The sequence below is a fragment of the Nematostella vectensis genome, chromosome 15 (assembly GCF_932526225.1).
Source record: "Nematostella vectensis chromosome 15, jaNemVect1.1, whole genome shotgun sequence".
Classification (NCBI taxonomy): Eukaryota; Metazoa; Cnidaria; class Anthozoa; order Actiniaria; family Edwardsiidae; genus Nematostella; species Nematostella vectensis.
The window spans coordinates 12,435,195-12,450,521 of record NC_064048.1 but is presented as its reverse complement, the minus strand read 5'-3'; the positions used below and the strand labels follow the sequence as shown (position 1 = coordinate 12,450,521).

The 15,327-nt window shown below is 41.3% G+C and overlaps 2 protein-coding genes across 6 annotated transcripts in view; one reads left to right on the top strand and one right to left on the bottom strand.

The window, feature by feature from the left end:
• The window catches only part of LOC116619720 (protein NLRC3), an 85,281-nt gene extending 78,754 nt beyond the window's left edge, over positions 1-6,527 (top strand). For all 5 annotated transcript variants that reach the window (XM_048722916.1, XM_048722918.1, XM_048722917.1 and 2 more), the window contains one exon: positions 2,280-6,527. In XM_048722916.1, coding sequence (XP_048578873.1) covers positions 2,280-4,894 — 2,615 coding nt within the window. In that variant the 3' untranslated portion in view covers positions 4,895-6,527. The remainder of the gene's footprint in view (positions 1-2,279) is intronic.
• Positions 6,528-6,852: 325 nt separating this feature from the next.
• Positions 6,853-14,080, bottom strand: LOC116619740 (substance-P receptor-like). Its single transcript, XM_048722921.1, has 5 exons — positions 13,933-14,080; positions 9,839-10,025; positions 8,807-9,098; positions 7,828-8,232; positions 6,853-7,194 (listed from the first exon to the last, which is right to left on the bottom strand). Exons 2-5 carry the CDS (start codon positions 10,012-10,014, stop codon positions 6,952-6,954), a joined length of 1,116 nt encoding a protein of 371 aa, XP_048578878.1. The 5' UTR covers positions 10,015-10,025; positions 13,933-14,080; the 3' UTR covers positions 6,853-6,951.
• Positions 14,081-15,327: the final 1,247 nt, after the last annotated feature.

The window sequence follows — 15,327 nt, the reverse complement described above, 5'->3', positions numbered from 1 at the left end:
TGTAACAAAAATAACCTTACTCAAGCTTCTAAAATACCCTTTCCCTACAATACTGGAATAGCTTTATCAACAGGAAAAGCCATCATTTACCACCCACCCCACCACAAACCAACTCACAACATCCATCTCACCACAAACCAACTCACAAAACACACCTCACCACAATAACACAACACCCACCTCACCACAAACCAACTCACAACACCCACCTCGCCACAAACCAACTCACAACACCCACTTCACCACATACCAAATCACAACACCCATCACACCATAAACCAACTCACAACACCCACCTCACCACAAACCAACTCACCACACCCACCTCACCATAAACCAACTCACAACACCCACCTCACCACATACCAACTCACAACACCCACCTCACCATAAACCAACTCACAACACCCATCTCACCACAAACCAACCTCATTTCACTCCATGTCAACCTGGGGCGGGTTACTGGGGGTGACCCAGTGGGGTCCAGCGGGGTCGTATCTGTGCCCCCAGTATCTTCTAAATGTATCTTCGGTATTGCTCCCTATTGCTTGTTTACGCGACGTTTGTCTTCCTCGCCTTGTGCTGTGGCGAGTACTACTTGGTAAAAATAAACTAGTTTTGCCAGCTTTTTCGTCCCACGCTCTTTTCATTCCAAGTTCCCTCGTATTGCAACTACCCCCCCCCCCCCCCCTAACCCCGCCACCCGTTCCACTTTGTATTGCTGTTGCTGTTATAGGCCATTCCAGCTATAAGTGCGCGCGCATAACCATAGACACCTACCTCAACTACAAGAATGCAGCGCTTTTTCAAGCCTACAACATCAAACGAAGTGCGCGCTGCATGCCGGTAGTTGAGGTAGGTGGAAGTGAAAGTAGGTAATGGTTAGCGCGCGCATACTTATAGATTTCTTGTACCTTGGCCGATTGATTTCAACCAAGGGATAACGTATAAGCAAACCCAACCACATCCCATCCAAACCCTCAACACCCACCGCACCACACCCACAACACCCCAACTCATCATGTTTTATTATTTCACACTACACCACTTCCCGCCCAACGCCTCGTACCACACCGAAACGCACCCTATCCCACCGAACAAACACCACATTGTGAAGACGAGCAAGACAAACAGGTTTACAGAACATAAAAAAAAATTAGAGGAGTTTAGTTTTCCTGTAGAGAGCAATGTTTGTTGGAGGAATATATCAAAGTTGTTCATTAGTCATAAAAACAGTATCCTACGTTGAAATTGCCCTATCGAGATTGAATAGCTTTGCTTATATGTTATATATCAACGTAGTCATCAATTTGCTTTAAGACGCAAATTCGCTTTAAGACTCAAGGAGTTTTTTGTGTAATTTCGTTTTGAATGCTTTTTTGCCATTTTCTTTTAGGGAAGCTGGTAGCTCATTTCATAGCCTTGCGCTAAGCCTGGAAAATGATTTGTATTGGAGCTGGAGTTTTGCATGTTTCATATAAAAATTATTAGATGTCGGTGATCTAGTGTTATATAAATAAACCTTTTTTAGTATCCGTGAAAAGTTCGATGTTCCTAGGTGCTATACAATTTCGAACATCATGCATTAGGTTTCATATATTTTCGAAATAAAGAAAATTTATCTGTAGAATATCTGCATCAAGGAAAGCCGGGACTGCTTGGTCTCGTCTTTCTGCAACGTTCATGAATCGCAGAGCTCGCTTTTGCAATAAAAGAATTTTTTTCGTATGACATTTGTCAGACGGTCCCCAAACTGATATTGCGTAAGATATATATGGCACAATTAGGGACTTGTATATTTGTAAAAGTATTTTGCGCGAAAGAAAATGCCTAATTTTTGCGATAAGTCCAACTGTTTCACTTATTTTAGTTGTAATTTGATTTATATGATTTTTTAAAGGAGAGATTCTCATCAAGAAGCATTCCGAGATACTTGACAAAATTCTTACACTCGGCTCGATCTAGATAGTTTATCATTATCGAATATCATAATTTTAGGTTTGAAAGGGAGCACTTTTATCCCCCGCGTTCTTATAAATAGGGCTTAAGAATTTGAAACAACCAAGTACCCTCCCCCTGAAACCACTACCCACCCCTCCCGCCAATTTTCGCCCCCTTCCTCTAAAGACAGTTAACGTCTTCATTTGAATTCTAAGAACTTTTCAGGAATATCTGCACTTTTTTACCTTGAAATTTTAATTAGAGGGTAAGCAATTTTTAGTTTTTTATTTAGATTAGGTATTTGTCGAGTCTGATGTGTCGACGTTTTCTTATTTTAGAATCATCCTTTCCGGAAGACATCAAAGTCGTATTGTTGCTGCAATGTCGTGATTTAGTAGATGTCAGCGACTGGAGAGATGTTATCCGTCATGCGATCCCCGATAATTATTCAGAAGGGGACCAGGAGAGAATCATCAGATACATCGGTGACAATGAAGAGCACATCGCTTTCGTTCTCGATGGGTACGACGAACTCCCGAGTTGTTCAAAGGGACCACTTGATATGATAATCAATGCTAAGAAAGTGCTAAAACAATGCTATGTCATTGTCACTAGTCGCATGAATCAGATACCGCAAGAGTTGAAAAACTGTTTTGACAGGACACTTGAAATAAAGGGATGGGATTTGAGCAATGCTGAACAGTTTATCAAGGACTACTTTATCTCATCTCCTGAAGTTGCCGAACAGCTGTCGTCTCTTGTTTTCCGTTATCATCGCGTCTTGCCCTGGGTGACAGTTAGACATTCGCATGACCTTGTTTGTAACCCCCTCCATACTGCTATGCTTTGCTTGGCCTTTGATGACAACAAAGAACGTCTCACTTTACAGACAAGCATAGATATCACCACGTTGTACAAAGATATCTTTTTCTGCATCGGTAGAAGGTACAAGGCTGGTAAAGGCCTAGACGTCAAGGAGTGTGAACTTGAAAGCTGGATGAATGAGAATCTTTTACTGTTGGGAAAGTACGCTTACAAAGCACTTTTGGAAGAAAAGTTATGTTTTACGGCAAAGGAATTACCACAATTTCTTGCTGACCTGGGTATACTGTTCAAGAACAAAGCAACAAAGAAAATCCGATGTACCGAAGTCACGTTTTCCTTTGTACATAAATCCCTACAAGATTACTTGGCGGCTTTATTTATTGCGAATCGCTTGGCAGAAGGTGACGCGAGTGTAGTTGTTTCTGGCGTTTTATTGGGTACATTAATAGAGTATGATTTGGCCTCTATGATTGGTCCATACAGGGCTTGTGTTGCGGTCAAATGCCTCGCGCAGATACTAAAAGTAAACGAGCTAATATATGATAGTTTATTATATTTGATTTGTGAATGTTTACACGAGTTAAAGTGTGGTGATCAATGCATTCCCGATGACGTCATCGACCTACTTCCACAGCAGATTCATATCGGACCTGAAGATATGTCCTCCAAGGCTGTATCCGGTCTGTGTTACTGGTTGTCTTACCGACCTACAAAGGACAAAGTGCTACGTGGACCTTCTGCTTCTTCGAGTCGTGATAATGCAGGTGGCACCCAGGTGAATAAGATCTCGGGTATTACAGAGCTACGGCTATGGTTGTACGACAGTCAAAAAGGACTAGTAGAGGTCTTGACAGGTATCAAGGAGTGCGTGTCCATAAAAACTCTAGAACTATTAGGTTCGAATTTCGAAGACATCGCCGAAGACATCGCAGCTGTTAATGATGCGTTGGCAGATTTGCTCTCACATAACAATGTGATAGAAAGGTTAGTTTGCCATCCAAAAAACCTGATTGGCGGGGTCATTAATGCTCTTCAACACAACAAATCTGTAAAGATCCTGAAGCTTTATTATAGTTCTGATTATTGTTATGATCTCCACGAGCATGAGGAGGTTGCGAAGATGATAACACAAAACAAGGTTATAGAAAGACTCGATTTGAGCGAATTCTGGATTGACGGCGATGTTACGTATTATGTACTTGATGCAATACACAAAAGAACGTCACCAATGAGATTGAGCTTTAATATGAAAGTTACTTCTGATGAGTTGCTGATGAAACTTGCAGAGGTGATAGAACACCGTTCATTGATAGAAGAGCTGAATCTGAAGATTAGTCGTAGCCTAACTCATAATGCGTGGAGTGACTTTGCGAGGGCTCTCTCTGCAAATAACTCCATAAAGGCGTTACACCTTTCTAGCGAAGAGTATAACCCTGATTCTGGCTTGATTACCAAGGCATTAAAGGAAAATACATCAATTAAGAGATTGGACCTTTATAATATTGCCATGGATTCTGATGTTGCAGATTTGTTTTCAGAAAACAAAACAATTGAACAATTGAACATGAGACACAGTAAATTTGATGATGAAGGTATAGCTGCTCTCGCCAGGACACAGCTACACAAACCATCACTGATCGATTTAGATCTTTCGTCGAATCAGATATCAAGCAAAGGTGCTATTGCAATTGCAGAGATGCTTTCCAAGAACCAGTTGCTAGAAACATTCAGATTATGCCTTTATCAAATCGGAGACGAGGGTGCAATAGCTATAGCTAACGCTTTGATGACAAATTCTACCCTCAAGAAACTCGATCTTGAAGGTAAAAACATCGGAGACGAGGGTGCAAAAGCTATAGCTGAGGCTTTGATGACAAATTCTACACTCAAGGAACTCCATCTATATGAAAGTAATATCGGAGACGAGGGTGCAATAGCTATAGCTAACGCTTTGATGACAAATTCTACACTCATACTTATGGCATCAGAGCCGTTGAGTGCTGCTGCTGCTCTCGCCGACATGCTTTATTATATCACTGAGCTAAAGGTTTGTTCTCATAATGGTTATATTAGAGATGCTGTAGATAAAAGAAGGCCTCAAGCAGCTATTGGCGCCCTCGAAATGTGATTCCATATCTCATCAGCGATGTACCGCCTAATTATTCAGACTGGACTTCTATGCCAACACAGTGAACCTCTATCACAGGCTTACCAACCTCTCAGTCAGTCTCCAGTCAATCCCAGTAACTAGCTCGAATATTTTCACGATTGATCACATCCTGTAATTGTCCTATAACTGTCTTATATCCTAGAATAAAGGTCACAAAAAACTCTCGTTGCTTTGTGATGTGTATTTATTTAGAATAAGCGGTATTTCTAACGTTTAAGCAGTTGAGGGATTGCGCGTTAAAAATATTCGAGCTAGTAACTGGGATTTACTGGAGACTGACTGAGAGGTTGGTAAGCCTGTGCCTCGATACAACGATACGGCAATACAGTGGAACATCGATATAACAATACGGCAATACAGTGGAACATCGATATAACAATACGGCAATACAGTGGAACATCTATATAACAATACGGCAATACAGTGGAACATCTATATAACAATACGGCAATACAGTGGAACATCTATATAACGATGTGGCAATACAGTGGAACCTCGATATAACGATGTGGCAATACAGTTGAACCTCGATATAACGATACGGCAATACAGTGGAACCTCGATATAACGATATGGCGATACAGTGGAACCTCGATATAACGATATGGCAATACAGTGGAACCTCGATATAACGATACGTCAATACAGTGGAACCTCGATATAACGATATGGCAATACAGTGGAACCTCGATATAACGATATGGCAATACACTTTGGATTCGTTTGCCGCGAGACCCCGGGATCTAAGGAAACCACGCCCATCGGTTTGACTGGCATCAGGGGTTCCATTCCCGGTCACCGGGGAAACCACTGGAGAAGAACCATGTCTAGCCGTGTGTGGGACGACACATCCATTAGGCTTTTGTTTTCTGCTCAAGATTACAAGAAATGTAATGTAAATGTACTCCGACTCACAAAAAGCCCTGAATTTTGATAATAGTGAAATAGTATCATATCGGAATAAAGAGCGCGAAAGATCAAAGTTGTGACACGGATAAGTGGACTATGATACAGCACGCATTTATCCCTGTCAAGTCTCTGTTCTAGAAGGGTATCTACTCCTGACGTCCTTTTCTAGAGAGAAGATTTCTTATTCGCTTTGAAAGCCTTGCAACTGATACATGATACTAACAGGACTTAGCCTGAGATGGCTTCTAGTTGGCGGTTGGACTCTATTATCTGTTGTAGACATCAGTTAGCCTTTAGTTGTTGGTTTGACTCTTTTATATCTATTGTAGACATCAGTAAGCCTTTAGTTGGCGTCGGACTCGATTAGCTATTTACGGCACAGGCCCGTAGCCAGGATTTTGAGCGGGGGTGTTCGTTTACCCATAAAGCGGATCATTTTCTCTAATGTAGCTCATCCTACCTCGTAGTGGTAGTTGTAGTAGTTTCTAAATAAGAGCGGAGCTTCCAGTAGAGTGGTGGGTGGGGGTTCTTCCAACGCCCCGAACCCCCCCCCCCCCCCCTCCCTCCCTGGTAACGGGCCTGCGGCAGCCAGTACTCAGTACGATAATAGAATTATTATTAAGTGTATCGATTGGATTTTTCTGTACTGCGATGTAAATAAATAATTGCTGTTGTTGTTTATTTCCGATGTTTTTATAATGTATATTTAGTAAGTGTAATTGTAAATTTTTAGTGTGTAATATTTTAGGTGAGGGCCACAAGGTTATTAGCCAATTGGCTATTAAGTGCTTCCTCTTTAAATAAAGTCTTTATTATTATTATGTTATATATTTTGCGAAGATGGTGTTCTTTTCTATCTGCATCTGACGTCACATCCTCTTTACCCTTCCAATTAGAGTTGAATATAAGAAAATGGCAAACGCCAAATGCCTTGCCGAATGATACAAGTATCTTTATCTAGCATTCAGTGAAGCTAAAAAACGGTTTAAAACAAGAAAACAACATGGTACACCCAAACCTTTTCTGTTCTCAATTTTCGTATAATCAAACTCAATTGAAATAGGTGTACAACGTTTTCTTGTATATGTGATTTCAAGCTCGTGTCGTCATATCCGGTCTAATGTTTGGAGGCTCAGCGATTGGACACCATTGTCATGCGCATTCGCGGTAGTATTTCTCACACTCATGACGTCACGCGCCAGACCCGGAAATGGATGATCATGACACAGGGAGACCAACGGTTTGATGATAGCTATAAAGCCCCGGCGATAGTCTTTGCTGAACAGGAAGTAGATAACAGGGTTGATGGCGTAGTAGGTGTTGGGGATCATTGCTAGAACCTCTGTCACCTGTTGGTATCAATCATCTATAAGAGACAGACGGACAAACGCACAGACAGAAAAACGGGACAGACAGAAATCCGGACAGACATACGGACAGCCAGACGGACGGACAGACACAAATAAGGACAGACAAACAGGTGGAAATACATATGAAAGGACGGACAGACATACGGGACAGACAGACATACGGACAGACATACTGACAGACGGACGGACAGACATACTGACAGACAGACATACGGACAGCCAAACAGACAGACGGACAGACAAAAAAAAAACAACGGACGGACAGACAAACAGTTGGAAAGACATGAAAGGACAGACAGACATAGGGACAAAAATAGGGAGGGACAGATGGGCGGTAGGGCGAGCGGGTCTCGCGTTCTCCACCAAGTAAGAATTCCAAATCACGGCAAATGCTCCGTCGTTTAAAATGGTCTTCGTTAGCGTGCACGCTCGAAATAAAGGTATAAAATTGGTTTGGAACTGATTTGTGATTCAGTGACCGACTAGCGCACCGAACGACTAAAGCGAATTGATGAATGAAGGAATGAATAAATAAATCAGTGAGTGAATGAATGAATGAATGAATCTATGAGTGGATAAATGAGTGAGTGAATGAATAACAGATAGACATACCTCAAATGTTGTGATACAGAGCCGTTTTCCCGCCAAAGCCGAGATTCGTAACACGTAGATGGGGAACAACAACAGAGCAAACGTCACCACTACAGTGATGCACATCTTCAACACATTCACCTTTGTCTTGTGTTCTAATCGCTGATTGGCTGCGATCACGTTGCCAGGGATACGGCGCACCCAGAGCTTGTGGACAGTGATGGAGTACAAAATCCCCATGACCACTAGCGGTAGTGCATAGAAGAGAACCATTTGGGTGGAGACGTAGATTATTTGGGAGTCGGGATGCATCGGGGCCCAGTTCATGAGACAACCAATTTTACCTCGAACTTCAACGGCCGAGTAGATGTAGAGGTTTGGGGATGAGTCAATTAAAGCAAGAAACCAGATGACAGCAATGATGACCTGGTAGCCATGGAAATTGGCATGTTAGGGTTGTGACGGCCTTTGCTGTTCCAATCGTCAACCCTTCCCCGAAAGGCTTTAGCATTGATTAAGGACCAACATCCCTCCCTCATCAAGGCCCTAACATTGTTATCCCCACCCCTCCCATTGTAAGGCTCTAACATTGTTTTCCCCCACTCCTCCCTCATCAAGGCCCTAACATTGTTATCCCCAGCCCTCCTCTTTAAAGCTCTAGAATTGTCCTGCTAATCCCCCGTCCTCTATAAAGGCTCTAACATTGTCCAGAAATCCTCACTCCTCCCCTATCAAGGTTTTAATATTGCCATCCCAGCCCCTCCCCTATCAAAGCTATAACATTGTCCAGAAATCCTCACTCCTCCCCTATCAAGGTTCTAATATTATCATCCCCACCCGTCCCCTATCAAGGCTCTTACATTGCCCAGAAATCCCCACTCCTCTCCTATCGCGGCTCTAACATTGTAATCCCCACCCCTCCCCTGTCATGGCCTCCTTACCTTAATTATAACAACCTGTTTAGGTAGATCGTGATTCCCTAAACTATGAAATCTCTGACCTTGGCTCGTGTCCTGGTGATGGTTCGTCTCATAGGGTACTGGACGCCGAAGAACCGATCAAACGCGATCACCGTCAAGGACAGCATGGCCAGAGAGTGGCAAAATACATCCAGAAATGCGATAAAGAACTTGCATATCACCGTGGCAAACACTTGGTTGAGGTAGTCCATACTTTTCGGGTAAATAAGCGCTATATAGAATGTCATCACCATTGTTGTACAAACTGTCACGAGCTCAGAAACCGCGAGATTTACAATCAAGTAGTTGGTCGCGTTTTTCATTCGCTGGTTTCTGGTTAATATAGAATTTTGATAAATGTTAACGTACCAATAAATGGCTGCTAACGGCGTATGGTTCAACTTGGGTAAGACATCCTATCCAGGGAAACTTTTGGTGAAGTGTTTCTTTATTTATCACGTGCAATACGCTTATCGTGCTTGGCCGTACAACATCCCCTCCCCCCTTACCTAGCCACAAGTTAATTCCCTAGCCAGAGCAAACAAACATTATCCCTACCCTCCCTTACCTGGACACGATACAAAGCATCCCCTTAACTGGACATGATACCAGAAACAGACAAACCATCTCCCTCCCTCCCCTCCCTTACCTGGACACTATACAAAGCATCCCCCTTACCTGGACACGATACCAGGAAAAGAGAAACAATATCCCTCCATCCCCGCTTACCTGAACACGATACAAAGCATCCCCCTTACCTGGACACGATACCAGGAACAGAGAAACAATCTCCCTCCCTCCGTCTCTCCCTCCGTCCCTCCGTCTCTCCCTCCGTCCCTCCGTCTCTCCCTCCGTCTCTCCCTCTGTCTCTCCCTCCCTCTCCTCCCCTCCCCTTCCCTCCCCTCCCTTACCTGGCAACGATACAAAGCATCTCCCCCCCCCTACCTGGACACGATACAATGCCTCTTCCCCCCTTACCTGCACACGATACCAGGAGCAGAAAACCATCTCCTCCTCCAATCCGCCCCTCCCCTCTCTTACCTGGCAACGATACAATGTAACTCCTCCCTTACCTGGACACGATGTTGATGACCAGCGAGTTTCCTACAAAGGCAGTAAGCATGATGACTATCAACACGACGGATTTCACCGCCCGGAAGGTCTCATCCGACAGAAGTTTATTCATGGGAGGACATCCTGTCTGCGGTGTTGTGGCATTAGTCACCAGGCTTCCGTTTGACTCGCTCATTGTTATCTCGCCTGTGTGTTGTACATAACATTGTCAGTGAGAGAATACTTTTGAAAATTACTTTTTTATAGCATTTAGATTCTTGTCAGTGAGATAATACTTTTGAAAATTACTTTTTTATAGCATTTAGATTCTTGTCAGTGAGAGAATACTTTTGAAAGTTACTTTTTTATAGCATTTAGATTCTTGTCAGTGAAAGAATACTTTTGAAAATTACTTTTTTACTTTTTCATCATTTAGATTCTTGTTTGATCAAATTACGAGACAAAGAGTTATGCTTCAAACTATAAAATCTGTGTATTGTATGCCGTGTAATATGTACCACAAGTGCCGTGTATTGTATGCCGTGTAATATGTAGTGTCGTGTATTGTACCAGATACAAGACGGAGATACCACACCGTCGAGTCGATGGTATCAAAGGCGCACCGTTTGCGAAATGCCTGTAGACCTGAGTTCCTTGAAAGACTTGAAAATGAACACCCTCCGCACTAGACCCCAAAACGTTGCGGCTTCTACTGTATGTATTGTACCGGGATTCCTGTTACAGAATGTGTAACTCATTTCTTAGCTTCCTGGGCCGGGTTCCTAGAAAGCAGGTTAACGCTAACCCAGGAATAAATGCCCTTTTTATCCAATCAAATGTCAAGATAGCTACATTGTACCTGGGTTAGCGCTAACCTGCTTTTTAGGAATCGGCCCGTGAATAAAAAAAATATGGTAAAGGGATTTGCCGATGAGTTTATCGACTCTTTATCCAAGCTATTGTATTATGTGGTGACTATCCATCTGTTTACAACTTCCCAAATATGGTAAGGCGAGGTTGTTGGCCCCTTTTTTAAAAAGACTATCAAGACATTTTTTTATGCCTCTAAAGGTAGTCTGAGTTCCCTTGACATTCAGCGCTGACGCTCATAAAGGAGACTGCAACTTAGTGTCTTTTCTACTCGAAAATGCGCATTATTGTATCGCGTAATGGCCGCGTGTAAGCTGGGCAGGAGTAATGACTAGAAGACATTACCCAACATCGCCCCTAAAGGTAGTCTGAGTCACCTTGTCACTCAGCCCTGTCTAGAAGAAAACAAGATGGCGGCCGCGCAAAACAAGATGGCGGTCGCGACAAAGCTAGATGGCAGCCAGAACGCACGTTCTAATTGTTGATTTCATTTTTGTCTCCCCTGCTTTTTTTTTATCGCCATCTTTATTTTTCCGATTTTTTACGGAAACGACATGAATCTTCAATAGTTAATAACTCTTTAATAGAAAGAAAAAAGATCACAAGACACTCAGGAACTAATAAAGTACATAGCTAAAAAGTTTGGGATCTAGCTGTTATCCGTAATCTACGAATTCCCTTATGTATAAGAGATTTTAATCTTGACGTGAAGGGATTTAAGGTCTGTGCGAGTATCTATTTACGAGTTCCGAGGTGAGGTCTAGTGTAATTATGATAACAGCATGATAAATCACGATATAATACTTACTTTTTTCTTGGAGTATAGCAACTTTTACCATAAATCTTTTTAAGCAATCGAATTTTTATATTCATTCCCCATCATCAAATAACGATGCGATGTGTGGATTAGAAACCCTGCCAAAACTTTATAACTTTTTAACCCGGAGTAACCGAACAACATTTGTACCCTTTTGATTTCATTACATTTTGAGTTTTTTAATCATATTCCTATGACTTGTGATGTGAATAATGCCTGCAAACTTCCAAAAGCTTTCAAAAATGTAAATATCTACCAAAACTGTCAGAGCGTTTTACAAATAACCTGGAATAAAAGAAAATTGCCAATACAAACTCTCCGTTAATTAACATACTTTTTGTGCACTTTTTCATGTAATTAGAAAGGAAATTCCCCACTCCTTTTTTGCTCTTTTGTTTGCAGGCAAAAACCCCATGAATAAACTGATGATATAATCGGTAAAATTTTTTAATGAAGAAGAAACTTGTCTTTGTTCGTTTGACTTCGTTTTTCGTCAAAATGAAGAGGATATTAATTTCTCATGGAAAAAGCCCGTTTGACAACTGGTAGGCATTCTATTCACGATTATAACAGTCTCTTCTTTCCTTTTAGTTACACTTGTTTTGTTTCTCGTTCTCGAGCTAATACATAACAACATGAAATTGAAGGCGATAGTTCAGGCGCTTGGTACAACACAATATAATTATTTTATCTCTCAAGCTTAGCTATAGGAGAAGATGAGATGACATAGCACGCTGTGTCTCCAATAATTACCCCGCCCCCTGCCCCCAATAAGTTTCTCGGTAATCAAAATAAGTAGGGGAGGGCAGGGTGGGAGGGGGGGGAGATAAAACATTAAATGACTTGTGTTGTGCCCCCCCCCTCACAAATTTTTTGGTTCCGCCACCCATGGGCCCATTGGCCGAGAATTGAACTTTTTCTAGATCAGATAAATTGAGAAAAAGAAAAAAAAATGCCATCTAAAATGCCATATGGCAGCCTAAGTTTTTTGGCTAAGTTGGAGGTTTCGACACCAACATTACTATCTAGCGAAGTGTACAATACAAAGGAACCGAGGCACTGAGCGCATTTAAGGGAGGCAATAACCAGGTTCGTAGCCCTGTCTTACATGGTTGATTTGAGTGACAAATATTGAAAACTTACAGAGGGAGAGAGAATATCCTGCAAGTTTCAGGTTGCATCTTGAGTTTTTTCTATTTTAAAAAGTCGAAAAAAGTACCAAGTATGGGTCTTAGAAACTCGTCATAATTGAACCTTGAAGTTATTGTTTACGCCATGCTCAGCGGAGCTTTGAATGAATTTTTTTCGTCGATCTTTTCCTCGACATTTGGCGATATAACAGAAGCTACTTCAATCCACCCCTTATGTGAGAGAGCATCCATTTTTATCGGCTGATTAGGGGAAGGGGTTGTGAGATTGTCGATTGAATTTGGTACATAAAGCATGCGACTTTATCACCCAGGTAAATCTAGATATTTTGAGAATATTTGAAACAAAACAAGTGGTGGCTGTTTTAGTGCTCTTTAACCTTTTCTTTATTTTATAGGAAAAAATCGAAAGTATTGCGTTTTCTTTAAGCATTTCTTTTTTTAAAAATCCCTGACGAAGTTTTTCTTCATGTCGTGATTGTTATCAATCAAGGGTCTATTAAATTCCTAATCATCATAACTTTTCCCCAGAGTATGTTATGCAAATGAGTCACCAATCCTCCTCTGGCTTCTCGGCACGTATGGTTTATGAATGTTCTTCTTGAGAGGTTCTTAAAAGAAGTATGTTAGAGTATTTCATGGGCTCTCTAAGTTTCTTTTTGTTTAATTAGAAACTGCTGTCGTGTGCGGAAGTATCACTGGCTAAATCCGACGCGACGAAACACTCACAATCTAATACATGAAGGAATATGATTGATTGCTAAATTCTCAAGGTAATGCTCTCGAAACACTAAAAAACATACAATAAGCGTGCGTCATATGTCAATATTGTAGCTTACCAAATAAATACAGTCAATTGTCTTGGGTAGGCTCATAGCGGCCTCTCTCTTTTTGGACCGACGTACAATTGAACAGGTTTCTCAAGTAGCAGTTTAAAGTTTGCTACTAAAACGGTTGATTGTCATTATTATTAATATTCTATAGTTTATGTCTTCTTTGATCACTTACACGTTTTCTGCTGCCATATTTTAGTTAGATGATAACATACTAAAAGGCTTAGTTTAACTCAAAGATTTTGTATCCCAAATTTTCATGTTCTTATAATTATATTCAGTAAGTTGTGTTATTTATCGAAATGCTGTTTTTAATTAAAATTTTCTGTTGTGCGTGCGGAAAACATATTATTTGAATCTCAAATTTTCTCTTGTTACAATGAGTAAAATATTGTGCGCCGTAAACAGATATATAATTACACATATAATCTCATTACTGCTCTTACCTTTTTTTGTTTCAAAGTTAAATAGAGAGATCTTATGCTGTACGTTGTCCGTGGCTTAGTGGAACTAGAACTCTGCGCCACTGAAATTTTATCTTTTATCCGGAATGGGGTTGGTTCAAGATGTATATGCATATGGCGGTTTTCCCGCCCCCCTTTGATTTTTCTTTCATCTCTGACTAAACGTTTTATGCAGAATTAGAGCAGTTCACACTGCGCAAGAGCTTACGCAGTGTTGAAAAGTAATCATCTTTTATTTAGAGATTCGCTGTTTCTGATGATTAGGAAATAAATGACTTAACAACTGTAAGGAGAAAAGAATTCCATTAAATTCGTGTTGCGAGGATCCCACGATTTTCGGCTGTTATCATCTTCGTAGCCCAAGAAACTGCATCATATGATGAGGTGTTTCGATTTATGTAGAAAGTTCAACATTTTTCAATCATGCAGTTTTTAAGAGATTATACGTAGAGATTGTTGCTGCAAAAATTAACCTGGATTTCCGGTTGCCAGGGAAAACGCAACTGTGATTTTAGATTAAAGTTTATATAATACAGCCTTGATGAATAAATTCCCTACGATCATGTTTAAGCTCAAACTGCTGACGCTGTTTAAAAAAATAGTTTCCACGTAAACGGACTGAGTTGGTTTTGAATCGTAGAAATTTACCCAGAGTTCCATAGGCAAAGATAACGCTATTACCACCCTACTTGAGCTATTTGGTTTCCAGTCCTAGGTATGGGAAATAGAAAGAAAAGGAGTGAGAAAAACAAGACAGATTATCTGATTATTATAACACGGGCTATGGGATAATTTGACTCCGAAATGAAGTCTAATGTCTTGTTAGTGTTGAATAAAACAAGTATCCCTACTTCAACTGGATGTATTTGCCTTGGTTTCGCTCAGCGAGCTCTGTCCCTACGAGCTTGCGACCTTTCAACCGGCGCGCTATCTAACCGCCACCTCCTAAAAATTAGTGTAAACTCGACCCCTTCGACCGCCAGCGCCGCGTTTTTTCGCATGCATTTTGGCTTAGCGTCACTGGACGAGAGAAGTCTGGAGGCTCTGATACCCAGGGTACACGAGGGGAATTTAGTGATTAGATGCAGAATACAAAATCTGTATTTCTGGAATTGAAAAAAAGCTATTCGCCCTTCCAAAGCCTCCTCGCTTCGTTCGTTTGTGGCGGCCGTGGTATGCGAGCTCCGTGTTTTCGAGTTTTTCGGGCCGGTTGGCTTGGAAACTAGAAGACAAGCATCTTGGTTCTAAATTTCTCTCAAGCATGTTGTAGAGGGTAATTTAGAAGACAAAAGATTCTTTCGTCTTTCTCTGAATTTCCTCATCATTTTATTGCATGCGGAAAATTTAGAACCATCTATTGTTTTCGAAAGCCAGCCA

Bases quoted from the DNA above. Each gene is read 5' to 3' on its own strand.
- LOC116619740 (XM_048722921.1), bottom strand. From the start codon at position 10,014: ATGAGCGAGTCAAACGGAAGCCTGGTGACTAATGCCACAACACCGCAG. The intron at 8,233-8,806 runs GTCAGAGATTTC...CATGGCTACCAG, and splicing joins TCACCAGGACACGAGCCAAG to GTCATCATTGCTGTCATCTG. The intron at 7,195-7,827 runs GTATGTCTATCT...TGATACCAACAG, and splicing joins TCTGTATCACAACATTTGAG to GTGACAGAGGTTCTAGCAAT.